The sequence below is a fragment of the Meles meles genome, chromosome 6 (genome assembly GCF_922984935.1).
Source record: "Meles meles chromosome 6, mMelMel3.1 paternal haplotype, whole genome shotgun sequence".
Taxonomy (NCBI): domain Eukaryota; kingdom Metazoa; phylum Chordata; class Mammalia; order Carnivora; family Mustelidae; genus Meles; species Meles meles.
In genome coordinates this window covers 139,274,059-139,299,664 of record NC_060071.1, presented here as the reverse complement: position 1 = coordinate 139,299,664, position 25,606 = coordinate 139,274,059, and the positions used below count along the sequence as shown (strand labels likewise).

Here is a 25,606-nt window from a genome sequence, read left to right as displayed (position 1 = left end):
GATAATAAATAAAACAAATGATAAGCAGGGGCTCCTAGGTGGCTCAGTCAGTTAAGGACCTGACTTTGGCTCAGGTCATGATCCCAGGGTCTTGGGATCAAGCCCCATGTCAGGCTCCTTGCTCAGTGGGGAGCCTGCTTCCCCCTGCCTGCCTTTCCCCCTGCTTGTGCTTGCTCTCTCTCTCTCACTCTCTCTCTGAGAAATAAATAAATAAAATCTTTAAAAAAAATGATAAGCAATGACCATTGGATGAAAAGATCTTAAAGATGATCTAAATAAATAGAAGCTATATATGTTATTGAAAGGGAAGACTCAATATTAGAAATAATTTAATGTTTTCTAAGTTAACTTACAAATTTAATGCAGTTCAAAAACAAAATGAGAGTTTGCCATGAAACTTGACAAGAATGATACTAAAATTAATTGAAGGGGAGAATTGATGGGGTCAGCAGTGTTTATTATAATATTATGCTATTTGAACTGGTTTGGCATTGGCAGTTAGAAAAACAGTGGCCATTCTTTCATTGTTTGTAATAACAAAAAATTGGAAACAACGTAGATTTCACTCAGTAAAATCTAGCATATACAAAGAATGGAAAACATAGAAGTTATTATAAAGGCTCTATATCTTTCTGTATCAACATGAATGCATCTTTTTTTTTTAAGATTTTATTTATTTATTTGATAGAGATCACAAGTAGGCAGAGAGGCAGGAAGGGCCAGGGAGGAACAGGCTCCCTGCTGAGCAGAGCCTGATGCGGGGCTCCATCCCAGGACCCTGGGATCATGACCTGAGCCGAAAGTAGAGGCTCAACCCACTGAACCACCCAGGCACCCCTGAATACATCTTTAAAAACAGAAAATCTTTGTGTGAAAAAAAGTTGTAAAAGGATGGATTCCAAATGATACCATCTCTATAGATTTCATAAATACACAAAATACTTATGGGAGAAGTGCAGAGCATCTTTGGGAGAAAAGTTTCTTCAGAGAAGCTGAGAATGGAATGGAATTGATATTTTAGCTGTACTTGTAATGTTTTGTTTCTTTGTAATCTGAAGCAAATTTGGCAGAATACTGACATTTATTAAATCCACATGATGGATAATAGGTATCTCTATGTTTTTGCATGTCTCAAATATTTCATCATTGGAAGTTTTTAGTTTAGAATAAATAACATCACAGTTCCCAGTTAAACATGTCACATTGAACATACACCACAGTTATTTCCTTCCCCTCCTTAAACCCTATGCCTTATTGAAGAAATATAAAATGCATTAATATACAAAGACAAATAAGAGAAAAATAGGAGCAGATTAGAATTAGAGGGATGGATGTTTATACCTAATTTAATGATGTGGACAGTGCTGAGAGTGAATGCCTTTATTGAGGGGTTCTAGGGAATGTTGACCTTGTACAACCCCAGAATTGGAGGACCCAAGTTGCTTGGAAGATTGGAGAGTTGGGACCAGTTGTAGATAGATACTGGGGTCCCTTCTCTAACCTGGTGTAATCATAAAGCCTCCAGAAAGAAGGAGGAATTATTTGAAACGTTTTTTGCTGAGCTTGATTTTTGGAATGCTGAACACTAGGGGGGAAATGTAACCATTCTTCTCTAGAGAACCTGTGAATGACTAAAGTGACCTATATACACATGACATGTGTGGATTTCCCCAGTATAAAGAGAAAACCCTCTGTCTGAGTTGAACTGGAAGAGTTTATGGAAATAATATTTAATGACTTGCAGAATCACTAGGAAGGCTGTAGAACTAGGTTTGGAAAATGGTTGAGAGCAAGGGAGGCCAAGGGGCTAAGAGGATACTCAGCCACACAGAAAGCCAGCGTGGTGCTGCCCCTGAACACTATCGTCCAGCTTTGTGTTGCCACCATGGGCATTTTACTGAGGCACCACCATGCGCCAGACGCACTACTGCTCCCACCACTTCCCACGTAAATTGATTCACTAACCCCTTGTTCTCTCCAGATACTACTTTTCAATTCAGAGTTAAAGAGGCGCGTATGTCATTGGCCAAGGGGCAGGTTATATGTCTACATCCTATCTGTAAGAATGTCTGCTTGAGTGACACTGTGGCATTTGTAACTTCTATTGTGGAAGGCAGATTCTTCCCTGGATATAGGAAGGGAGCTCCGAGACTAAACAGGTACTAGACAGTCATAATTCTATTTTTCCCTATGTTCAGTTTCCCCAACTAAAACAACTGGGAACCTAACCAGTCCCCTGTAGGAAAGTTTGTGTAGTAGTCAACAAGCCCTACTTCCTTTTTTTTTTTTTTTTTTTAAAGATTTTATTTATTTATTTGACAGAGAGAGACCACAAGTAGACAGAGAGGCAGGCAGAGAGAGAGAGAGGGAAGCAGGCTCCCCGCTGAGCAGAGAGCCCGATGTGGGACTCGATCCCATGACCCTGAGATCATGACCTGAGCCGAAGGCAGCGGCTTAACCCACTGAGCCACCCAGGCGCCCCCAACAAGCCCTACTTCTACATAGAGCTTCTGTCTATCTTTTTAATGCCTGAATGCTAAATATAAAAGGATATAGCTAATGATAGCAGACCTACGACCAGAAGCCTTCCAAGTGAGAAAGACAGTGATCGCAACAAACAGAAGAAAAGTACATGTGGGGAAAATACAGATACTGAATATGAAGAAGGAGCTTAAAAACTAGTTTAACGTTAGAGGGGATGAAACCGAGTATTGCAAGTATGAAATAAAAATACAATTTATTTTTTTAACAATCATTGAAATTAAAACAATCATTGAAAACAAAAGTTTTTTCAGAATTGAATCCAAGAGTCAATATAAAACATTTAATAGTATGGTTGGGAAATGAAGGTAAAAAATTTCTCCCTGGTAATTGAAAGAAAGAGAAATGGGTGGTGGGAGAGAAGAGATGAGCTTATCTCCTTATTCAGGAGATCCAGTGTCTAATAAATAGAACTTTCAAAATGAAAGAGGAAAGGAAGGAAGGAAATTATTTTTTTTAAAAAAAGGAAGTAAGAAAGAAAATTTCACTAAAGTGAAAGAGATACGTTTTTAAAAGGCTTACGGGGTGTCCAATACAAGGATTATAAAAAGACTCACAGAAAGGCTACTCCAGTATTTAAAAAGACCTTAAAAACTTCCTGAAAAACAAACAAATGAACATGTAATGTATAAAAGAATAGGAATCAGACTATCACTGGACTTTTCAGTCCAACAGTGGATGCTAGAGGATAATGAAATAATACCTTTAAAATTCCAATGGTAAATGTTTTCCAACCCAGAGTTCTGCCCAACTGAATTGTCAGTTTAAGGCTAGACCTGCCAAGTCTCAAAGCTTGTACGTAAGTACTTCTTCTTAGGTAGTTGCTGAATGAAAGTAATGGTTATCAAACTGAGGGAGTAAACTTAAGAATGAGGAAGATGTGAGATCTTCAAAGCATGGGACCCATCAGAGGAGAGAGGAGAAGGAACTGTCAAGATGATAATGATGGGATGCTTCTGAGAGTGCCATTGCAATAGGCCTAGTGATCAGCCCGGTCAAATGGGAGTGTAAGGATGGAGAGCTCTAAGAGAGAAGATTCCAGGAGACAGAAATGGAATTGATAGGGCACGTGTTGTTTTTAACCGTCTGGGAAACAGTAATGAAAACTTTTTTTTCCTTCTCTTCTTGAGTTCAGGGAAAATTAAGGGTACTTGTATAGAACCTAAGGGAACATGGGAAAAATGGGAAAAAATAAAACAGTTCTTAAATCCAGGAAAAATAAGGGAAGCAATTAAGCAAATATAGCCATAATAATAGAAATTCTGCTATATGTGTAGCTATAATATATGCACATAGTGTAGGGCAAGGGAAGAAGGGAGATACTTATTGATGTATGCTTATTTCTCATTTTCCACAATAGAACTTCAAAAGATAATATGTAAGATAGTCAAGAAATAGCAGTATGAACATGTTAGTGAGGAATATGAAAATATTGGAGAGAATAGTGGTGTGCAGTGAAAGGGGTAGCTCCTGCCAATCAGAAGATGGGGTAAAGCACTCCGTTGTTTTTTATATGTTGTAGTACTATTTGCCTTTAACAACTATATGCAGTACTTTGTTAAAAAAAAAAGTGGTTTAAGCCACTGCCTTCGGCTCAGGTCATGATCTCAGGGTCCTGGGATCGAGTCCCGCATCGGGCTCTCTGCTCAGCAGGGAGCCTGCTTCCCTCTCACTCTCTCTGCCTGCCTCTCTGTTTGCTTGCGATCTCTCTCTGTCAACTAAATAAATAAAATCTTTAAAAAAAAAATGTAAATGCAAAACTAAATAGCATAACAGTGAGTATCTTTGTACAAGAGGTTTTCCTTCTAGAGATTGTAAAATCACTTCTCGATGTTTGTTGTCCCGCTTGTGTTCAAATGTGAATGACATTTATCATTAAACTTCTGTAGGAACAAAGTATCCGGAGCTAAATAAGGCACAATCCCTTGCCTCATGGCCCACTTGTCGGTGTATCAGAAGACCTTGAAACATCAGAATATTTTGTATGACTGTCCTTTGGGAACCAAGGTTGTGATGTGAGTGTTAGAGACTTGAGTAGAAAGAGTGGTTGCCTAGAGCTCAGGAAGAGTGGATGCCTAGAGCTCACAAGGAGCGGAAAGTCTGACAAAGATTCCAGGTCCTGCTGGAGAAATAAAGATCAGAGAGAGCTGGACAGAGTGTGAGGAGGAGTCTTGGGACTCAGTGGAGGAAAATCCCTCTGCCCTTGGACAACTATACATTTCCAAATTTTGAAAGAGAGATTACAGAGCCCAACAATGTGAATATTTTCTGGTTTACTGGTTTGTTTTTTTTTTTAAATTTTTGGTTTCCCCTGAAAGGGTTTTACCAATTTTTATTACCTCTGTCAACATAAGGATGTCTGTTTTAACTGTGCACCATTAACTGTGATTCCTGGCATTCTTAGGATTTTTCCTAATGGGTATAAAATAATGTAGCATTATTTTGATTTGCATGTCTTTGATGCTTATTATACCCATGATTTTTATAACACTAGTTATGCCTTTTCTTCCACTTGTGTTCTGTTAAATTTTTTTTCCAACTTCTTTTTTCTTTTAAACTTGTTTTAACTGCAGTTTTGTCAAAAAAAAATTCAAAATCAATTATTTTGTCAGAAAACTTCAAACTGAGAATCCCTCATTTTTATTGCCAGCAGAGCTGGTGTTAGAAGGTAATGATGCGTAGTAAAGTGATAATTTCTTTAAACTAGAGAATCCCTGTCTTGATTCTGAATCACTGTAAGTTACATGCAGTACTCTCAAGGGATGTTGTGTAAAAGGTAACGTGGCAGCATGGCAGGGGCTGGGGTCGGGTGTGGCCAACTTCCTAGGAGGGACAATAGCCAGATGCAGTCTTTTTTTTTTTTTTTTTAAAGATTTTATTTATTTATTTGACAGAGAGATCACAAGTCGGCAGAGAGACAGGCAGAAAGAGAGGGGGAAGCAGACTCTCCACCAAGCAGAGATTCCAGTGTGGGGCTCAATCCCAGGACACCGAGATCATGACCTGAGCCAAAGGCAGAGGCCCAACCCACTGAGCCACCCAGGCGTCCCCAGATGCAGTCTTGAGGAGTAAGAGTTGGACAGGAGAAAGAGGGGTGGGTAGGGACGAGCCATGAGAAGGAGCGAAGAGAATTGTGTGAGCTTGTATCCCAGCACAGGTTGCCACTTGGTTTCTCCTGAAGGCTCATTCAGGCTACATTCAAGAAGTTGTAGCTGGATCTCTTTCCCCTTGGCTGGAGCTGAAGATTCGGAGAGTAGAGAGACAAGGCTGTTTATTAGAGGGATCTCTCGTGCATTTGGGAGATTGTTGTTTTGCCTTGAAAGTGGTGGGAAGTTATTGTGAGGTTTTAAGCAGGAGAGTGTAAGTGCTCGCATGGACTTTGTGAACACTCAGGACTGAATGGGCAGAGCGCTGAAATTGTAAAGCATGAGCGCTCATGCAGGCACACAGATGGCGTCTGAAGATCCAACTTTCTGTTCCAGCTAAGGGGGTTCATTTCACGCTGTCACAAAATGAAAAGCATGGCCAGGAAACAGAAGACTTTCTGCCTCAAGGTTTTATCTTTGAACACTTGGTTAGTTTGCATTTTAGTAAGTATTTTTTTTTCTAGTTTGTAAATGAAAGTTTAAATGATAAAGTTAATTAATTTAGTAATTAACCCACTAATTTGCGGGTAATATGAAATCAAATAAAGCCAAAAAACAAAAGCCAAGCTCATGGATATAGAGGATAGATTGGTGGTTGCCTGAGGTTGGGGAGAATGGGATGAAATGGGTGAAGGTTATCAACAGGTACCAATTTCCAGTTATAAAATGAGTAAGTCATGGTAGTCTAAGGTACAGCATGGTGACTGTAGTTAATAATATGGTATTGTGTATTTGAAAGGAGCTAGGAGAACAGAACTTGGAAGTTCTCATCACAAGAATAAACTTTGTAACCATGTATGCTGATGGATGTTAACTGAACTTATAGATAACATGCAGTTATCATTTTGTAATATATACAAATACTGAATCATTGAGTATAGTATGTACTTGAGTAGTATTGTACACCTGAAACTAAAATAATGTTATATCAGTTATACCTCAATTTTTAAAAAAATAACAAATTTGCAAATCTCATTTAGAAGTCAGGGATTTTTAAGTTTGGAGGAATCAATAAGAATAATTTTATTTGAGGGTTATGTAGAACTGTATATGAATATTTGTATATGTGCATAATTAGTAAAAAAAAAAAAAACCTGGGGGAATGTGGTGTGCCTTGGTTTAAAAAAAGTTATTTCATTCGCTCTTTTCTTAATTGCTGTTGACAAGTTGCCAGAAACATTTGTAGAGGGCTCCTGTTTTCAGCACCAGGATATACATGGATTTTAGGTCAGCTTGGCAAGGGGAGGTCCGCTGCCTCTCCTGGAAGCAGGTAGATTCTTTTGTTGTTCACCTTCTGCCCCTCTGCTGTGGTTTTCTGGTTCTGTATTCGATTAAGTCTCTTCCGAAGTGAGCTGTCCCATGTCCTGGATCCTTCCTCTCCTCCACCCTTATCTTTTTTTTTTTTTTTTTTAAAGATTTTTATGTTTATTTATTTGTCAGAGAGAGAGAGTGAGTGAGCACAGGCAGACAGAGTGGCAGAGGGAGAAGCAGGCTCCCTGCGGAGCAAGGAGCCCGATGTGGGACCTCGCTGGGATCATGACCTGAGCTGAAGGCAGCTGCTTAACCAACTGAGCCACCCAGGCGTCCCCTTATCTTTTGATGACTATCTTACCGTCAGTGCCCAGCCACACTGTGTCTGGGGTAGTACACAAACTATCATGAGTGGCTACCCTTGAAGTTGGTATTGGGGTGTCCTGAACGAGAAGACATATTTTTCACTTTTTCTGCATTATTTCCATTTTGTTGGTTTTTTTGGGGGGGAAACAAAAAGCATATAATCCGTTCACTTAAAAAACAGCATTGCAAAAGGGGGCAGCAATGGGAAGATTTGTATGGGAGAGAAATCACATAAGCATAAAAGATGATTATCTTGACCATCATGAATTTGATGGTGGTTGTTTGTAATTTCTCGTTGCTATTGTCCTTCTCACCTGGGCTGTACTAACCAGCCCCCCTCTTCCTGTGAATGTGTTTATTTACTTTCCTAGGATTTTAAAGAGCTGATTCTATTGTGCACTAGTTTACCTTTTGGTGATTTCACTGTAATGGTGCCTTGTCCAGTTCTAACGGATGCACTTCTGGTCACTCTTTTAAAAGATTTGCTCATTTATGTGGCTGTTTTTCAAGCCCTTTTATGGTAACTGGGTAGAAAGGAAGAAGGTCAAATTGCTGTTATTTTTCATTTACTTTTGTTGTCGTGAAGGTTCCTAAAGAGAGAAAAATGAAGCTGAAATCGATATTAAATTTTAGTTAAGTGGGCTTTTCTTTTTCTTGACCTGTCCCCCTCAACACGGATATTTTTGAGATAATAAGTACATTTTAGATTACGTGATAAATTCTATTAACTTATCTGTTAATTACTAGTCCATTTTAACTGAGATCAAGTGATTTTTGTTTCTTAATGATATGATTTCAAGGATATTGAGCTTAGATGCTTTGGGGATTAAAAAAAAAAAAAAAAGCACTCAGGAACCTAAACATCTCATCGAGGAGAGGCATTTTTAGGAGGGAGGGTGTTCTAGGGCCAGCAGCTTGGGCTCGGAGTCAGACTCCTAGAGCTGTGACCCGGCTGGGGAGGCAGGGTCTTCACGCACGAACTTTGTGGATCACACTGCTGAGCAGTTGCTGTGGGGAGTAAACAAGGTTGTGCACAAAGGAGGCTCAAACTGTGGTTCCAACTGATGACGACAGATTGTAGAGGAGCGTGTTCTGGAAGAACGTCATGACATAACTGCTGGGATAGGAGTCTGGGCTTGAGGAAATCCGGCTTCATACGTGAGCTTGCCCCCTGTTTGCCTTTGGTGAACTTAGAGTTTCTGACCCCGAGAGACCACATGTGGAAGATGGAGAGTTTGGACAAGGTCTTCTTATAACTCACAGTTTTAAATGCTAAACATAAGGTCAGAGAGGGATATCCTGGATCTGAATCAGTCATCTCATAGATCTTTATGCCAGTTTGTCCTGAATTCTAGGCCTAAATCACACAATAACAGGGTAGTGATTGAAGAGGAAGCTTTCCAACAGACAAGTGAGTTGACCACCTCACATTTTAAGGAAGTTAATTATCAATAGTTTTCTCCCACGCAATGTATTTCTGCTAGATGTAGAGATTCATATCGGAGTTAGACTTCAGAAGTAATAACTGAGGCCAAAGGGAGACCTTTTTTCTTTTACAGTATATTTTTGAAGTAGTTTTCTGCCATCAATTTTTTGCCAGTCCAATATTTACGGGGAGCAAGCCCGCTGGCTGTGAGTACTTTGTGTCATACACAATCTACTTACCTCCATGAAAATGGAAATAACCTCACAGGGTGCTCATGAAGAGTGAAGGCATAAACACCTGTTGGAGAGTGAAGTGAATGGGAGTCCTGACACTGTGAAGCCCTGTAGGGAGAGCTTCTAGTCAGAAACAAGGGCAAGATGAAACAGACAAATGAGCCATCTGCAATCTATGGAAATGCTAAAACAGTGTGGGGTGGTTTTAATTTTTTCTTTCGTTTTTTTTAAGCTTTTATTTATTTATTTTAGAGAGAGGGTGCATGAGCAGGGGGAAGGGCAGAGGGAGAGAGAATCTGAAGTGGACTCCAGCTGAGAGTGGCGCCTGATGCAGGGCTTGATCTCATGATCCTGAGATCTTGACCTGAGCCAAAACCAGGAGTTGGCCTCTCAACCCAGTAAGTTACCTAGACACTCACTTTACATTTTTCTTTTAAGTCTTGGTCCTTGGGTGGTATTTTAAAATCTGTGAAGTGAAATGTGGTTACTCTTGATATTAATCATGATTAACAATTATTTGTATATTAGAGTTGTATGTAGAAATAACTGTGTTTATTCATTATTCTTACTGATGCTACTTTCTGCTCTTTTTCTAAGCTGAATTTACATGTGCTTTTTCAAGTGCACTTTCTTAAATTCTTTTGGACTATAAATACTCAGTTGAGAACCATGTTATGTTTATTAAAGCCCCTGGTGATACTCTATCTTACTGAACCCTCTGGATTCCCCTATTCCTCTCGTCTGTTCCAAGTACATTCGAGGGACCTGAGGGTGGAAATGTTCCCTCTGTGTCTCCTCCTGGGAGGGTGACTAGCATAGGGCAGAGCACCATCTGGTGCCCCTGTGTCCGTGCTGGAGGCCTGACAAGCTGTCTTCATGATGCGGATTCTCTGCTGCAGTTCCTCGTGTGTGGGTCAAAGGCAGGTTTCACAGCATATCTAATGTAAATCTGACTTACTACAGTTCAGATGTCTTTTCCTTCTGTTCCAGAGAAGGTCAATACTATTGGGCTCTTCCTCTCTAGGTTGCAAACAGTTTCAGTTTCTTGAGCCATCGATATCTCATAGCAGAGTCACATGGTGACAGTCTTTATACTGAGCCTGAATCTCTGCGGAAGGAGGTCTGTGAGGACGGAAGGTGAGATGTCTGCGAATGTGGGGAAAGGAGATGCGTCCCCGGGAGGGGGGTGAGTGATGGCCGCCCAGCCTCACTCTGTTCAGACAGCCTCACCTGGTTTTCCACGACACCACCACCTGGTGAGGGGCTGAAAGGTAGGCCTGCTGGGCAGGAGGGGACTGTATTAAATTTGAAGACGTCATCTGTAAATGAGGAGGTATAAGTTGTGTTCATCATCTCTGAAGTAATTAATCAGATCTGTCAATACTGCTGATCTCACAGTCTTGAATACTCTACACGTCACGTAGCCCTCTTTGATTTCATTTAAATCCGACAGTTTAGTGCAGTATCACCTCCTATGAAGGACATCAGATCTGTTGAATTTTGAGTTGTTTGGTGATTTGAATGGTTGGAGTTTTAACACAGTGCAGTGTCTTATAATTAGTATTCAGATGTGTGTTCATTGTACTACATTCCCAGGGTTTTGTTTTTTTTCTTTTTTTGTAAAAGAATGATTATTTCTTTCTGTTTCTAAAATCACTTCTGAAAAATTATAAAATGATTATTTTTCTCTTAAGTTTTTTCTTCTGATTATTAAAGTTATACATGCTCATTTTAGAAAATAAATAGTATGACTGCAAAAAAAAGCCGGGGCGGGGGGAGATAGAAAGAAAAGAAAAAAGCCCAGAAGTTATTCCTAATCCAACTATCTAAAGACAAGCATTGTAAAATCCTTTGGGGAACTCCCTTTGGCATGTTTATATATCAATATGTAGCTTTTTGAAAAACAGCTATATTTATAGTGTACATACAGTTTTGTTTATATCCTAGATTATTCTAAAATTGGGCATTCTTGTCCCCAGTTATGTTCAATAGGACGCACAGTATAAAAATGTTCTGTTTTTTAAAAAGTGAATCCATGGTCATATCCACTAAGAAATCTTAGTTTAAATAAGCTAGTTTTTTTGGTTGTTTTTTTTTTTTTTTTTTCCTCCTGGAGTCTTTAACCGACTAAAAGGTACTATCATGTCCTAAGGGAGGTGATATATACTGTGTCCCCGCCTTATTTAATTATGGGACCCTTTATGTGGATTAATAACTGGCAAAATTTGAGGCAGAATTTGGGAAAAGCTGATGAGGATTTCCCCCTGCATATGAGACATTTATTGGTTCTTCCCTGGCATCCATTTTTCACGTTCCCCTTTCTCTAGATCATATTTGCTATTAAGTGGTTTAGTACCAAGTCCTGTTTGATGATCAGCTGTGTAGTAGTAGATCACAGTGTACAATATTGTTGAATACAATTTTTACGTATTTTAAATGAATATTAATATATAAATTATTACATCAAAAACAAGTACTTGTTTTACTGATCTAGTCTGGACTCTTAACAACTTGCTGCCAGATATGGAAACATGCAGTGCCCCTGATAAGTGGGTGAGCTCCGATTTCTTTTCCTTGAAAGTATTAGTTTACTGAACATCAAAACTCATTATTTTCCCTTTAATAAATCGGATTCACTGTGACCCTCCTGCTCATTCCCTTTTACTTTACTTTCTACCTTTACCATTCCACCTGGAGCGCCTCAAACGTTAGCTCTTTGGCATTATAGTAATTACGTAAAGTCATAGTTAAGTATAAGAGATAAATATTCCCATTTATTTCTCTTTTTCTTTGGCCAGCTGTTGAAACATTTCACTGCTCATTAGTAACTGCACCACGTAACCTGCTCGGTACCTACTTTATTCCATCATCTCTTTTTTTGCCATCAAGCTTTTGGCCAGTTTGTTGTGTCCTTCACCAGGACTTTGAAATGTAACTTTTTCATTAAACTTTTTTAGTTGGGCAGGTGGGTAGGATCCAGATGTTACTCCCACTTTTGGTCCTTGCTCTGGCTTAATGGACACATTTTAAATTGCTTGCCTATCTCCAAATTCAAATGTGACTTGATCCTGTCACATAGTGTTGTATCCCATAACTTTAATACTCGGTTAATTTCACGGCAAGTTTTTTGAATCTCCTTTGTCTCCATCAATGGTGTCTTTTCCTGATAGTGAACATTTTGAGAACAGGAACTAGATTTATCAACCCTGTTTTTCCCATTCCTTCCTGCTTTTTGTTGAAGGGATAGAACGGAAATGAAAAAAGCGGAAAATTCCTGCCTAAAAAGTTATGTTTTGATTCATAGATCTTAAATTATGCAGGACATTGCACTGCGATGTTTGTGTGTGTTTCAGACCCTGTTGAAAGAGTGAGACAACCCTTCCAACAGAGACGTTGCTTTTATGTAAAGTGAATGAAATTCAGAAAGCCAGGAAGGGATGTAAAGAAAAGAGTTTACCTTATTTGGTTATCTTTGCTAACCTAATGTTCAAGCACTGTAAGCTTATATTTCTATTTTAAAATAAAGCTGCTTATTACATTCTAAAGAATATTTATGGGCATTCTAAATCTGTATATACAACTTTGTATTTACATTGATACTTTCATAAATACTCAAATTTCGTAACTAATATTAAATAAACACCAGTGGATGAATCTAACAACATCCCGTTTTGGAATATGGACATATTTGACGAGAAGGACTGCATCTTTTTGGTGAATATACTGTATTGTGTTGTAAATTATTTTAGGGCAGAGGAAGTGTAGTTGTTAGTTTTTCAGTTTTGGGTTTTGTTTTTATTTTTTCCCTTCCCACATCTTCTTGTGTAGCCTTTAAACTATTTTTTATGCCTTTGGCATAAAGAAAGTTTCTCATGTTGTTCCTTTTGTTGGGTTCCTTCAATTCTTTATTGTTCTCACTTCCTTATCCCTCATTCATTTCTTGGAAAAAAAATTATTTTTCCATTTTTTGGGTAGTTAATTCACCGTACAAAATGGGTAAATAAGGAAGATATCAAATGAATATTTGCATGTATTTTATCTGGAGGTTAGGGAAAGGGTCGTGAGTGGAGACGTGGAGGCCACTGCACAGAGATTATATGTGAAGGTTTGGGTACTTCTGACATCACCAGAAGGTACTGGCTACCGTGCAGCCACCGCCCCACGCAACTCCATTATTCTGTCTGTGTTCGGTAGCACAGGCAACTGTGATCCAACCAAGTCAGCATCCTGCTTTCCAGAGGAGTATGTTTACTTGGGTGTAGCCGTGCCTGCTGTCTCATCCTAATGTCCTCAGTGCCCCCATGCATCCCAGTACTAATACCCTTTAGAGCCCCCTCAAAGCATGAATCACCAGTTTTCAGTGGAGCCCACTGGTGATACTGAAGAGTGTGCAAAAAGAGAAAGGCGGGGGGAAATGAAGAACACGATTAGCATGGAAATCTAGAGAAGAGTGTGTAGGATGGAGGGGAGGGGTCAAGAGTGTAAATGTCTCAAAGAGCCAGAATGATGGTGACTATTTTTATACCTGTAGCTTCCCTTGAAAGAAGGGGTTGTTTTCTCAAATGCCCCTAACACCAAATGTGTGGTCGACACTCAGAAAGAAATTCAGAAATGCTGGGGATGATGCAGAAGTGAGGAGGAAGCATTTCTGGAAGGTTGATATTATTGGGAAAGAATGGTGGGTTGCTCTGTGATGAAAAGACTGTATCACTTTCTGATAGAATCTGCAGCAAGTCACTGAACTAAACAGTGGGTTGGTATTCTTACTAAATGGGTATAACGTAGACTCAAGTAGTGGTACCTAGAGGTGGAAAATTAAATGTGTACCAAGGAAATTTCTATATAGTATACTCCTTCAACAGGTAGAAGTGATGTGCTGTCAATGAGTATTGTTCTTCTATTTAAATCTATTGCTTTTTACTGTATTTATTGATGTTTAGGCAGGTTTGCTGATAATTAAGGGAATTGCTAATAATTGTCAGCATATGTTTCTCGCGACCTTAAGGAATGGGTTTTAGGTGTTACTGATCTGTCATAATATTGCACAGATGGTTGACATCTTTATTTTTGACTAGTTTAACAAATGCAAAACATACATATATTTCTACATTTATTAGTCTCTGTCCAAAGTTCATACTGCACTGAAAGAAGTTTGAGCTATGCTGTACACAAGGATAGTGAGAAAGTGAGGGAGATGGGCCAGGGAGAGAATGAGAATAGTAAAGAAGGTCCCATGACAGGGACAAAAAATATCTGTTATTTAACTTGTCTGTCTTCAACTCCTTGGTTTTTACAGGTCATTGAACTGGGGCATGCTCTCTCCCCATATGCCCATCTATATTTTGAAATTAAAAGAAAACATTGCATTGTTTTACAAGATGTAGCAGGAGTCTTGGCATTTCTTTCAAATTGCAAAGAAATTTTTATGAAATATAAGATTTTTAAAAGCTCATTAAAAAATCCAGGAAGGCTTTGAGATGGTTCTGAAGAGGAGGTCTGTATAAAGACAGCCAAGCCTGGGCATTTCCAAGTCAGTTCTATTTATTGTCTTTTAGGGCTGGCTTTCAGTTTCCTCCTACAATGGATACAACTTCACATATCCTAAAAAAGACTGTTCTGCAACAAACTATTTTCTGAGGGAAATGAAACGTGACAAGAATGTCTTTATCCTGGTGGCATTAGTGTGTTGGCCTTTTAGAGACTGAAAGCTCTGAGAATAGATTTATTTGGATTTCTGTGAGCTTGTGAGAAATGTTGAAAGCATCTGATTTTTGTAAGAAGCTACTTAGAATTGTTCTTTATGCCAGTGTGTTCTTTGTCTGAAAGCTTGTTTCATTGAAATCAACACCCCACCTCCCACCCCCCACCCCCAGTTACAAAATAGCTCATAAATTCTAGCTTTGGTTGCCTAAAGATTTTTTCCTTTGGAGATGGGCTGGAGGTTACTTTGCATTTTGGCTCAGTTGGCTGGTTTTCCTCCCGTTTTATGTGGAGCACTTCTCGAACCTCAGCTGCGGCCACATGTGCTGTCCCTCTGCCGCTGGAAGCAACAGTTAGCACGGTATTCCGCTTGAAGGCTTACAGTTCAAGAGGAGCATGCAGCCTTGTGAATTGTAAAGGAAATCAGAGCAATCCGAGGGCAGAAGTGGCTGGAGAGCTCAAAAGCCAGGTTTAATTAGGTAGCCCTGCAAAGCCTTTATCCTCTGCACAGAAGCGGGGGGGGGGGGGGGGGGGGGGGGGGGGGGGCAGAGGAGCCCCAGTGAAAACAATCTGCGTTTCTCTGCCCGGCTGCCTGGCCGGCCCCTGAGCCCAGCTGGAGCTGAGCCGGCCCTGCATTCTGCAGGCAGCGTGCAGTTTCTGAAACTCCCCTAAATGTTCCAGCCTTTAAATAGCAGCGAGTCTTCTAAAACGATGCCGCGTGCTCCAAGAGAAATTAAAGCGGCTGCCTCGGAGGCAGGAGGCCGACGAGTGAGATGCTTAATTATCGTGGAAGTAAGTGCTTGTTACCGAGGAGCCGAGTGCAGCAAGCGCGGGTCGTCCTCGGGGTGTCAGCCGTGATTTGTAGACAATGCAGCCCTGTCAGCGCAGTGCTGGTTCAGCAGCATCCTTCCAAACATGCATTTGGCAAGAATTTAAAGGCCACCTCTTGTGTAATTTGTGGAGCCTTGGAAAGGGGTCCTCTGCCTTTATTTTCAGGATGTACGCAACCATGCGGGGTTTTGTACTCAGAATGTGTGCCTCTTCCCTCCTGCCTGACGGGCTCACAAGGAAGTTGGTGTTCTTCACCCGTCACCTGCAAGGATGCTAACACTTCTCTGTCGTCTGTCGGGGAATACGGAGAGGTCTGTCCAGAACAGCATTTTTGTCTCTGCTGTCTTAGTACATCAGCACCGGAGGGTGGGGGAGGAAGCAATGCGTAAGGAAATGCAGACGTTTTGTCAATTAGTGGAATATTTCTAGCTTCAAGAGTAGACTAAAGAGAGCTGGGGAAGAGGTGGTGGCGAATGCGGGATTCGAGCTGCTCCTCGAGGGGTAAGTAATAAAGTGAGGGAAATACAGGGGAGTGCTAATGGAGGTAATGGCTCCGGGAGACCCTGTGTATTTTCTCTCGGTTGTATCTGCTCTTGCCAACTCTGTTAAGCGTTTGTAAAGAAACTGAAAAAGCAAGTGGGGTTTTGAAATATGAAGGATGTTAAAAAGTGAGTGTTGCAGTGTACTCGATAACGTGATTTTTAGTCTGGTTTAAAAACTGACTCTACATTGCTCTGATTATTGAACTCTGTTGCTCGTGTTTCGAACTTCTGGTCGGCACAGTGGTTCATGATGTTCTCCCTTATGGGAGGTCGCTGGAGCCTGTACTTGGTCCGCACTTGGGGTAGGAGCCTTGATGTCTTGCAACAAGATTCCCCACCCCGCCCCACCCCCGTTACATGTAACAGTTCAATGAAGCTAAAGTATTAATAGTCTTTCAAAACATATATCATTTAAATGATGGATTTTATTAAATGCCTTCACTTTCTTTTAAACCTGCTTTACTAAAAAGATGGGCTGTGAACTGTGACCCACAGTCCATTATTGAGCCTTTTATTTTCATGTGTCTGGTTTTAGCAATTGCATATTTATTTTTAGAGGTATTTATCAAACGCTAATTCTAATTGTCCTTCTCTCTTTTAGAGAAAGCATGGGATTGTGGCAATCACAGAGTCCCAGTAATACAAGTTCCGTTCCGTTTTTTCTGAAAGAAAGCTGTCTGTGAAAGCGAAGCAAAGGGAACCATTGTGGATTATAATGTTTTGAAGATCTGGATTTTCAGAGGTTTGGAAACAAGGCATCGTTCCACCTTTTAAATGAAAAAGATTAAGATCTCATGCAACTGCTGTATTCTCTGGAAACCGTTCTCCAAAAGGGAAGTGCACATTTAAAACTTAGCTATGATGGTCCTTTGTGCAGGGATTTGAGTCTGATTGCTTCTCCATCATGACCAGCTTGAAACGGTCGCAGACAGAGCGGCCTGCTGTTCCCGAAAGGGCCTCAGTGGTGGCCACGGATGGCGCTCCCAAAGTCCACACCGATGACTTCTACATGCGGCGCTTCAGGTCCCAGAATGGCAGCTTAGGGTCCTCGGTCATGGCTCCGGTCGGGCCTCCCCGAAGTGAAGGTTCTCACCATATAACCTCCACCCCCGGAGTCCCCAAGATGGGGGTTAGGGCTAGGATTGCGGATTGGCCCCCACGAAAGGAAAACGTCAAAGAATCTAGCCGTTCAAGCCAGGAAATAGAAACCTCAAGTTGCCTTGAGAGCCTGTCCTCCAAAAGCAGTCCTGTGAGTCAGGGGAGTTCTGTGAGCCTCAATTCCAGTGACTCAGCCATGCTGAAGAGCATACAGAACACGCTGAAAAACAAGACAAGGCCGGCGGAGAGCATGGACTCCAGATTTCTCATGCCCGAAGCCTACCCCAGCTCCCCCAGGAAGGCCCTGCGCAGGATCCGGCAGCGGAGCAACAGCGACATCACCATAAGTGAACTTGACGTGGATAGCTTTGATGAATGTGTCTCGCCCACCTACAAGACTGGGCCGTCACTGCACAGGGAGTATGGTAGCACCTCTTCCATCGACAAGCAGGGAACGTCCGGGGAAAGCTTCTTCGATCTGTTAAAGGGCTACAAAGACGACAAGTCCGATCGTGGTCCAACTCCAACGAAGCTCAGTGACTTTCTCATCGCCGGCGGGGCCAAGGGCTCTGGTTTCTCTCTGGATGTTATTGACGGACCCATCTCCCAGAGAGACAACCTCAGGCTCTTTAAGGAAAGGGAAAAACCACTCAAGCGCCGGTCCAAGTCTGAAACCGGAGACTCATCCATTTTTCGGAAATTACGCAATGCCAAAGGTGAGGAACTTGGAAAGTCGTCGGATCTGGAGGATAACCGATCGGAAGACTCTGTCAGGCCCTGGACGTGCCCAAAGTGCTTTGCCCACTACGATGTCCAGAGTATATTATTTGACTTGAATGAGGCGATTATGAACAGGCACAATGTTATCAAGAGGAGAAACACCACCACGGGGGCATCAGCCGCTGCCGTGGCCTCCCTGGTCTCGGGGCCTTTGTCCCACTCGGCCAGTTTTAGCTCCCCGATGGGCAGCACCGAGGACCTCAATTCCAAGGGGAGCCTCAGCATGGACCAGGGAGATGATAAGAGCAATGAGCTGGTAATGAGCTGTCCGTATTTTCGGAACGAAATTGGGGGAGAAGGTGAGAGGAAGATCAGCCTGTCAAAATCAAATTCTGGTTCCTTTAGTGGGTGTGAAAGTGCCTCCTTTGAGTCTACTCTTAGTTCCCATTGCACAAACGCGGGGGTGGCTGTCCTCGAGGTGCCCAAGGACGGCCTCGTGCTGCATCTGGACAGGGTGAAGAGGTACATCGTGGAGCACGTGGACCTGGGCGCGTACTATTACAGGAAATTCTTCTACCAGAAGGGTGAGTGGAGATCCTGCAGCCTCGTGGATAAAGTAGTTAAATGTATCTGCTACCGTTTTTGTCTTTTTGCATTTTTGAGTGAGTTCCTCCTTTCAGGCATAGAAATGTATATTTACTATGAATGGTTTTTTAAATGTAGTGGATGAAATTATAGTCTTTGTCTAGGAGACTTGCTCTGTTACGTTAAGAGAGAGATGCCATAGAGTTGAGAATATTTTAAAGATAGCTTATTTTTTTTTTTTACTTCAGAAACAATCGGAATGCTGACTTTTCATAGCACTTTTATAATTAGTATGGAACCATTTCTTTTCTGCCTCGATGTTCTCATCAGTAAATGGGACTTACACATTCCTATCCTTTTGATAGGATTTTTGTTCTTTGACAAAAGTCACAGAGCCAGGAAGTCTCAGGCAGGAGTCAAATCTAGATCTTACAGAATGGGGTAGAAAAGGGACTGAAGAGATAAGTGTCCTTAGTATGTTGGTGACTTCCTTTCTAGTCTTTTCTATTTTGTGTTTGTGTGGGGGGAGGGATGTATATGCATCTGTTTTTGGATTGTACTTTATGTATAGTCTTACCTCCTGCTTTAAAGAAAGGCCCTGTGATTTATTGAAGAATAAGTAGTTTAAATGAAGTCTTAGGAGCAATCTAATAGTGTTTTTGAGCCACAGTATTCACTCAAGAGTGAGCTTAAGTCCAGCAAGTACCCACGCTGAGAAACAGGCTGCTCGCCAAAAGAAGGACCTACCCTGTGGTCCATTAGCTCAGGAGTCCCGCGGCCCAGCTGAGGGGCCCCCCGGATGTCAAGTACTAGAGCAGTTTGACTTTCCACTTACTGCTCCGGGGTTTCTGAATCTGACTTAGACGTCTTCTTCCAAATGAAGTTCCACTTGTAGTGCCCGTGGTAGCTGTGTTACATTGTTCACAGTAGAATAAAACTTACTCTAAGGTTATTACATGGTAGACCATATTCACGAGGGTTTATTGGCCATAAGAATCTTGTCTTGCTGCCAAATATCCATGTCTTCTAGATATCTGTCACAGATATTTGACAATATGATAACGAAAATCCCATTTTCATTTTTAAACAACCAGTGTTTTTTGGGACGCCTGGGCGGCTCAGTGGGTTAAAGCCTCTGCCAGGTCATGATCCCAGGGTCCTGGGATCGAGCCCCACATCGGGCTCTCTGCTCCGTGGGGAGCCTGCTTCCTCCTCTCCCTCTGCCTGCCTCTCTGCCTAGTTGTGATTTCTCTCTGTCAAATAAATAACATATTAAAAAAAATAAATAAACAACCAGTGTTTTTCAATGATTTTATGGTTTGGATTTTAGAAATCACCTTTTCCTTATATACCGTCCTGTATAACTTGACAAGGTTTCTCAGTGTTGCCACCTTGGGATTTGGGCCAGGATAATTCTTTTCCTGGAGGGGGCTATCCTATGGGCCTTGTAAGGTAACATTAGCAGCAACTCTGCCCTCTACACCCTAAATGCCAGTAGGTGCCCCTCCCCCAGTTGTAATAACCTGAAATGTCTCCAAATATGTCTTGGGAGGTAAAGTTGCTTCTAGTTGCGAACCCCTGCTTTATTGTACCTAGGGACATTTTCCACAGCTGTTTCTGATCTGTCTGTTGTTGGGGGCCATCTCACTAAAAACAGACACATTAAGAACATACTGGTTATAATTTTACTTGTGCAGTTGCAGGCACTATTTCTATTAAGCAGTATATTAATATTAATGAACATTTTGAAGCACATATTATGTATGAGGAAGTTTTAGTAAGTATTTGATGTGCCCTGCATTTTTCTTCTTTCATCCTCAAAATACCCACTGAGGTAGGTAGCATTAACGATGGCATCTCCCAGTTGAGAAGACAGGGCTCACGTGGTTCAGTGCACTAAGTGGTTCAGCTGACAGGGAACTAGTCGCGTGGGAGCCAGATTCCACTCCTGCTGTGTCACTGGCGGCGTGTTCTTAACCACTGTGCTCTTCCCTCTGCCATGTTAGACTGAAGGGAAAGAGTATGTTTTTGTGTTTAAATCTGGTAGAAATTTGTACGGAATAAAAATTTGGACATCGATATTCCAGAGGAATCCAGCTTAGATTGTAACACTTCATACATTTAAAAGCCACTAATCCAAAGTCATTTCTAATTTGGAAGCATGGAAAATGTCCTCTTACCGAGCAGAATTGGAACTGGGTTAATTGAAAATACCAGTTGAAAGTAGGGAATCTTTAAAAGTTATATTTGCCCAATATATTTTGTTTTCACTAAAATATGTAATTCTACATATCCTTGCCAGGCTCTTGTGAGGCCAACGGTTTTGCTTCAACAGTGATCCTACTATTTTGAATTTTATGTTGTATTAACAGTGTAAAGCCGTCAGAGCTACAACAGACACTAGCAATGCAATCCAGTTTTATGGACTCTGAAGTTTCATTTTTTTCTCATCTTTTATAGTCGTCTTGCTCATATCTAATCCAATAGCTTTCTTTTTAGTGACTTGCTTTCATTAAGTCTTTCTAAGGCCTTCAGCTTAGTTTTTAATAGAAATAAAATTTATCTCATACTCCTATTCCATCAGCTTTCATAATATTTAATTAAATTGCATAATTACAATAACAAGTCGACTGGCATAAACAGGTTTGGGAAGACACTGCCTGACTCTGTTAGTAAGAAGTCCCCCAGGTGGGAACCAAGTGCGTGTGGCCCTGGAGGTGGCCCGCTCTTGTACTTGGGCATTCATCATCGTGCTGGACGGGGGAACTCAGAGCAGCAGTAAATCCAGGAAGTCAGTCCGGTGGGAGGCACTGTCAGAGTGCCTGCTGCGTTTTCTTGGGCTGCACAACTCAGAATTTTCAAATCAGGCAGGTCATTTGTCACTGTAGGATAGTGAACAACAAATTATGGCTCCGGGTAGTCTCATTTGAAGCTAAAGTGAAGCCCCGTAAGGTATAACTATATACTTAAGATATTACGTAGTTGTACTTAGTCACCAATAGGATGCGGTTAAACAAAGTATCCTCTTATAATGTTTACGCTACAATTTGATTCGCTGAGATTGGTAAGCTAATGCCTTTCCCGATCGATCGGGATCTGCAGGCGAGTCCTCTTGCTGAAGGAGGCGTCAGTGTCGGGTGCAGCCAGGGCAGCGGTACTGGCCGGGCTGGCAGTCCAGTCCAGCCTCTTCATGACCGGACCCTTGCCATTCTGCTGTTTAATGCATTCCTGATTGCACGGTGGCTAAGTCTCTGGGCGTTGGGGGGGGGAGGGGGTTTCCCTTTTGTGGAACAGTCAACATTATATGTAAAATTTGATTATATTGGGCTTGTGAAACTGCAGTCACTCTCTGATATCACACTGTTTCTATGCATGTCATTATTTGGTGAATGTGGACTCTAGAGGATATCTGACTCCACCGTGTAAGCCCTGTGTGTTGCTGGGTGGAGGCTGGGCCAATTCAGGAAGCCCACTGCTGGCACTCGCCGTTAAAATAAGCACGGCAGGGGCGCCTGGGTGGCTCAGTGGATTAAGCTGCTGCCTTCGGCTCAGGTCATGATCTCAGGGTCCTGGGATCGAGCCCCGCGTCCGGCTCTCTGCTCCGCAGGGAGCCTGCTTCCTCCTCTCTCTGCCTGCCTCTCTGCCTACTTGTGATCTCTCTCTCTGTCAAATAAATAAAATAAAATCTTAAAAAAAAAAAAAGCACGGCACCCTCAAGGCTCTGTTCCCCACCCCTTTCTCTGGACCGCGCCTCTTTGCTGGTTTGCTAGCATGCTGGTCCCTCACCCAAGGTTAAATGACAGGAATAACATAGGTAACATTTATTGTGTCTTTACTTGGTGTTTTATGTGGATTTCTTCACTTCCTGCTCTCAGGACCCCGAGACTGTCATTGTGATGAGTGCAAGTGATGCAACGGCAGCCTTCCTGGAGAGACCCGAACCAGGCAGTAGGATAGCATTAATATCAATAGGGTCATCTCCCTTTGAGTCCCTATGTGTATTTTGTGTCTAGTTTTTATTTAGATAGTCACCGAGATCGAAATACCCAGGAGGTTTGTTAAGTGGAGACTGTTAAAGTTATGATGTAGCCTAGAGCCAGCATGGCTTGTTGGGGAGGGCACTTTGCCAGCCTTCCCTCACCTCACTTTCTGCGGCCATACAGGACTTCTCCAGTTTTGCACTGAGTGTGCCTGTCTCTGAGGCAGGTCTTCCCCAGATCGCATTCAGAGTGAGGATATGTGGAAAAGAGGGGCCCGCGGTCTTGGCAGTGGTGTTTGTTGCTCCATTGGTCAAGAGTGTTGATAGGCTAGTCTCTATGCCACGGGGGGGTGTCGCTCTCGAAGTTACTGGGGATGCTATGGTAGCGACAGGCCTGCACAGTGGCCAGGAGAAACTGCTACTATCTGGTCTGAAGCTCGTCTGATAGCTTCCCACTCCTAATGCTTGTCTATCTAATTATTCTTCCGATAACGTTAAACCGTCAGGTTTGATTGTCTCTATTGTTCTCCCCTTGTCTTCCACCTCTGCCTTTCCTCACCCCACACACGTGTCTGTGCTGGCTCCCAGACGTGCATACACACACGCGCACACGCACACACCTACACACCTATCTGTTCAGCAGTATGTGGGACCCCAGAACTGTCAGTTGATAGTTGGATTTCTGTTGCTTTTATAACATCTAGTTTTCTTGATAAGAAAGTGAGAGGTAAGGTAAACAATCAGCCATCTTCAGCATCACATTTCTTTAGAATATATGCCTTGCCTTCATGTGTACTCGGAAGTGACAGTTTTAGCCGTCTGATCTAGTCTCAATTTTGCTATCAAGAGCTGGTCTTAAAGCGCGAGTGTGTTAGATGAGGGCAAGCAGCTGTTGTGATGTTAGTGGACTAGACTGTGGCATGTGTAGATCATCAGGGAACACCATCCAGCTAATAAGCTTATTTGAAAAATCTGTGTTTAGTTTGTTTTTTAATCCTCCTATAAGTATTGCAATGTCAAACTTGAGAAAAGTTGGGTTGTCTTATATTGAGTTCTTTAAGGATAATTATGCTGTTTAGAGTTTTGATGGGACAGTTTTATTTTTCAGGGAGGTGGTAAGCCAACAAGTCTGCTTCGCTGGTCCTCTGGGTTCTTGAACTTAACGGTTAATTTTGGCCAACATTAATAGGGAAAGATTTTATACATGTATAATAAAGCACTGTTTTACTACCCTTGTTTTTAATTTTTTACTGAACTCACATAAACTGTATATGATGGGTTTGAAGGTAGCTCTCTATTTAGATAGCCCTTTCAGGGAGATTTTGGGCACGAAATGCCTTCTAGAGCTAACCTGGGAGTGTGATTTGCCACCGTCTTTTTATCTGCTCAGGGCTTCCAGAAGCAAGGAGGCCACTGGGTATGAAGGTTTGCATGTTTGCTCCTTTGAAAATGGCCCTCTTTTTCTTTCTCGGCTGTGATCCCCTGAATTTTAACACTGATGATGATCTGGACTCTGCACTGTAAGAACTATATTCTGAAGAGAATGCAGTATTACCTGAGCCATCTCAACTCAGTGGTTTGTGGAAGTTGGTTAAAAGGGTATGTGCTTCAGCTGTTCCTCCCTCTGCTTTATTTTTTTTTATTTTTTATTTTTTTTTATATTTTATTTATTTGACAGAAATCACAAGTAGGCAGAGAGGCAGGCAGAGAGAGAGGAGGAAGCAGGCTCTCCGCGGAGCAGAGAGCCCGATGTGGGGCTCGATCCCAGAACCCTGGGATCATGACCTGAGCCGAAGGCAGAGGCTTTAACCCACTGAGCCACCCAGGCGCCCCCCTCTGCTTTATTTTTAAATGAAGATAAACCATCAGAAGCCACATGTGCACAAACACTTGACTTTATTCAAGGTCATCTTTTTAAGATCCAGTCATATAAAAACAGAATTTGTTGTTGCAATAAAACTGGTGACGAAGCATTGCCCATTATGTCATTCTTTAGCCCCTTTGGAAAGTTCCATGTGAGAAATTTATTTTAGAATGTGATGCCAGGACTTGTTTTCTGGTAGCTACTAAATGCCTGCTTTCTGCTGATAGGAGTACTTTATTGGTTTAGTACTTTATTGGTTTAGTACTTTATTGGTTTGCTTCTTTTGTTGACTATGTCTCCTGTTTTATTTCAGCTCCCACAACCACATTTGATTCTCAACTGTACAACCTTCATTAGTAGCACCTTGTTTCCACTTGCATAGTTTATTTCTAGTTCATCAGCATGATTTATATATTTCCTTTATAATTGATGACCTAAAAAATTATCTTTGGAAAAGATAATTAGCATACATATATTTCTAACCGAATGCATGCCTGTCTTCCCAGCCTTTCTCCTCCATTCTAGCTACCTTTCTTTTCTTTCTTTTGGAGCCCAGCACAGGGCTTGAACTTGCTACCCTGAGATCAACACCCTGAGATAAGACTGGGCTGAGATCAAGAGTTGGAAGCTTAACTGACTGAGCTGCCCTGGCGCCCCCTAGTTACTTTACTGACCATCAGTCACTGGCTTCCACCTGGATGGCTGATGAGTTAACAACTCAAAGCCAGGCATACAATTGTTGACTTCTGCCCGCTTGTTATAAATGCCATTGGTATCATCAGTCACTTGGCTTTGAAGCACTGAAGCCTCTTTGATGCCTCTCTCCCCTTATTTTCCACCTCCCATCAGCTGGGAGGGTCCCCTGGGTCTGTCTTCAGATTGCTGCTAACTTCCTGTTATGTCCTGTTCCCAGGGCTACAGCTGAAGGCCCTCATTGCCTCCTGTCCAAGTTCTAGCATGGGTGTCTTAGTCTCTCCATCTCTAGTATACCTTAGTCAAAATCCAATCTCCTGCCTTTGCCAAATATAATCCAACCTTGGCAACAGTATAAATTTATATTATATCATAAATTTAATACTGTAACAAATATGTTGTGTAAGTTGAATCCTCTGAAAAGCAGATGTTGAGACCGTATAGGCTTTCAAGTTGTTTGTTTGGGACCTGGGGATGATATGCCTGGGACGAAAAAAGGAGAAGAAGTGGAATTGAACAGGCAAAGCCTTCAGTCCATGATGCAGATGTGACCCCTGACAGGAAAAGAGCAGAATTGGACAAGGGGAACCTCAAACCATGATACAGAGCTAACAAAGTTGTAGGCAATACA

The 25,606-nt window shown here is 41.8% G+C and overlaps 1 protein-coding gene across 7 annotated transcripts in view; it reads left to right on the top strand.

The window, feature by feature from the left end:
* SIPA1L1 (signal induced proliferation associated 1 like 1) overlaps positions 1–25,606 on the top strand; it is a 398,364-nt gene that overhangs the window by 238,523 nt on the left and 134,235 nt on the right. For all 7 annotated transcript variants that reach the window (XM_046008524.1, XM_046008528.1, XM_046008527.1 and 4 more), the window contains one exon: positions 16,638–18,438. In XM_046008524.1, coding sequence (XP_045864480.1) covers positions 16,941–18,438 — 1,498 coding nt within the window. In that variant the 5' untranslated portion in view covers positions 16,638–16,940. The remainder of the gene's footprint in view (positions 1–16,637; positions 18,439–25,606) is intronic.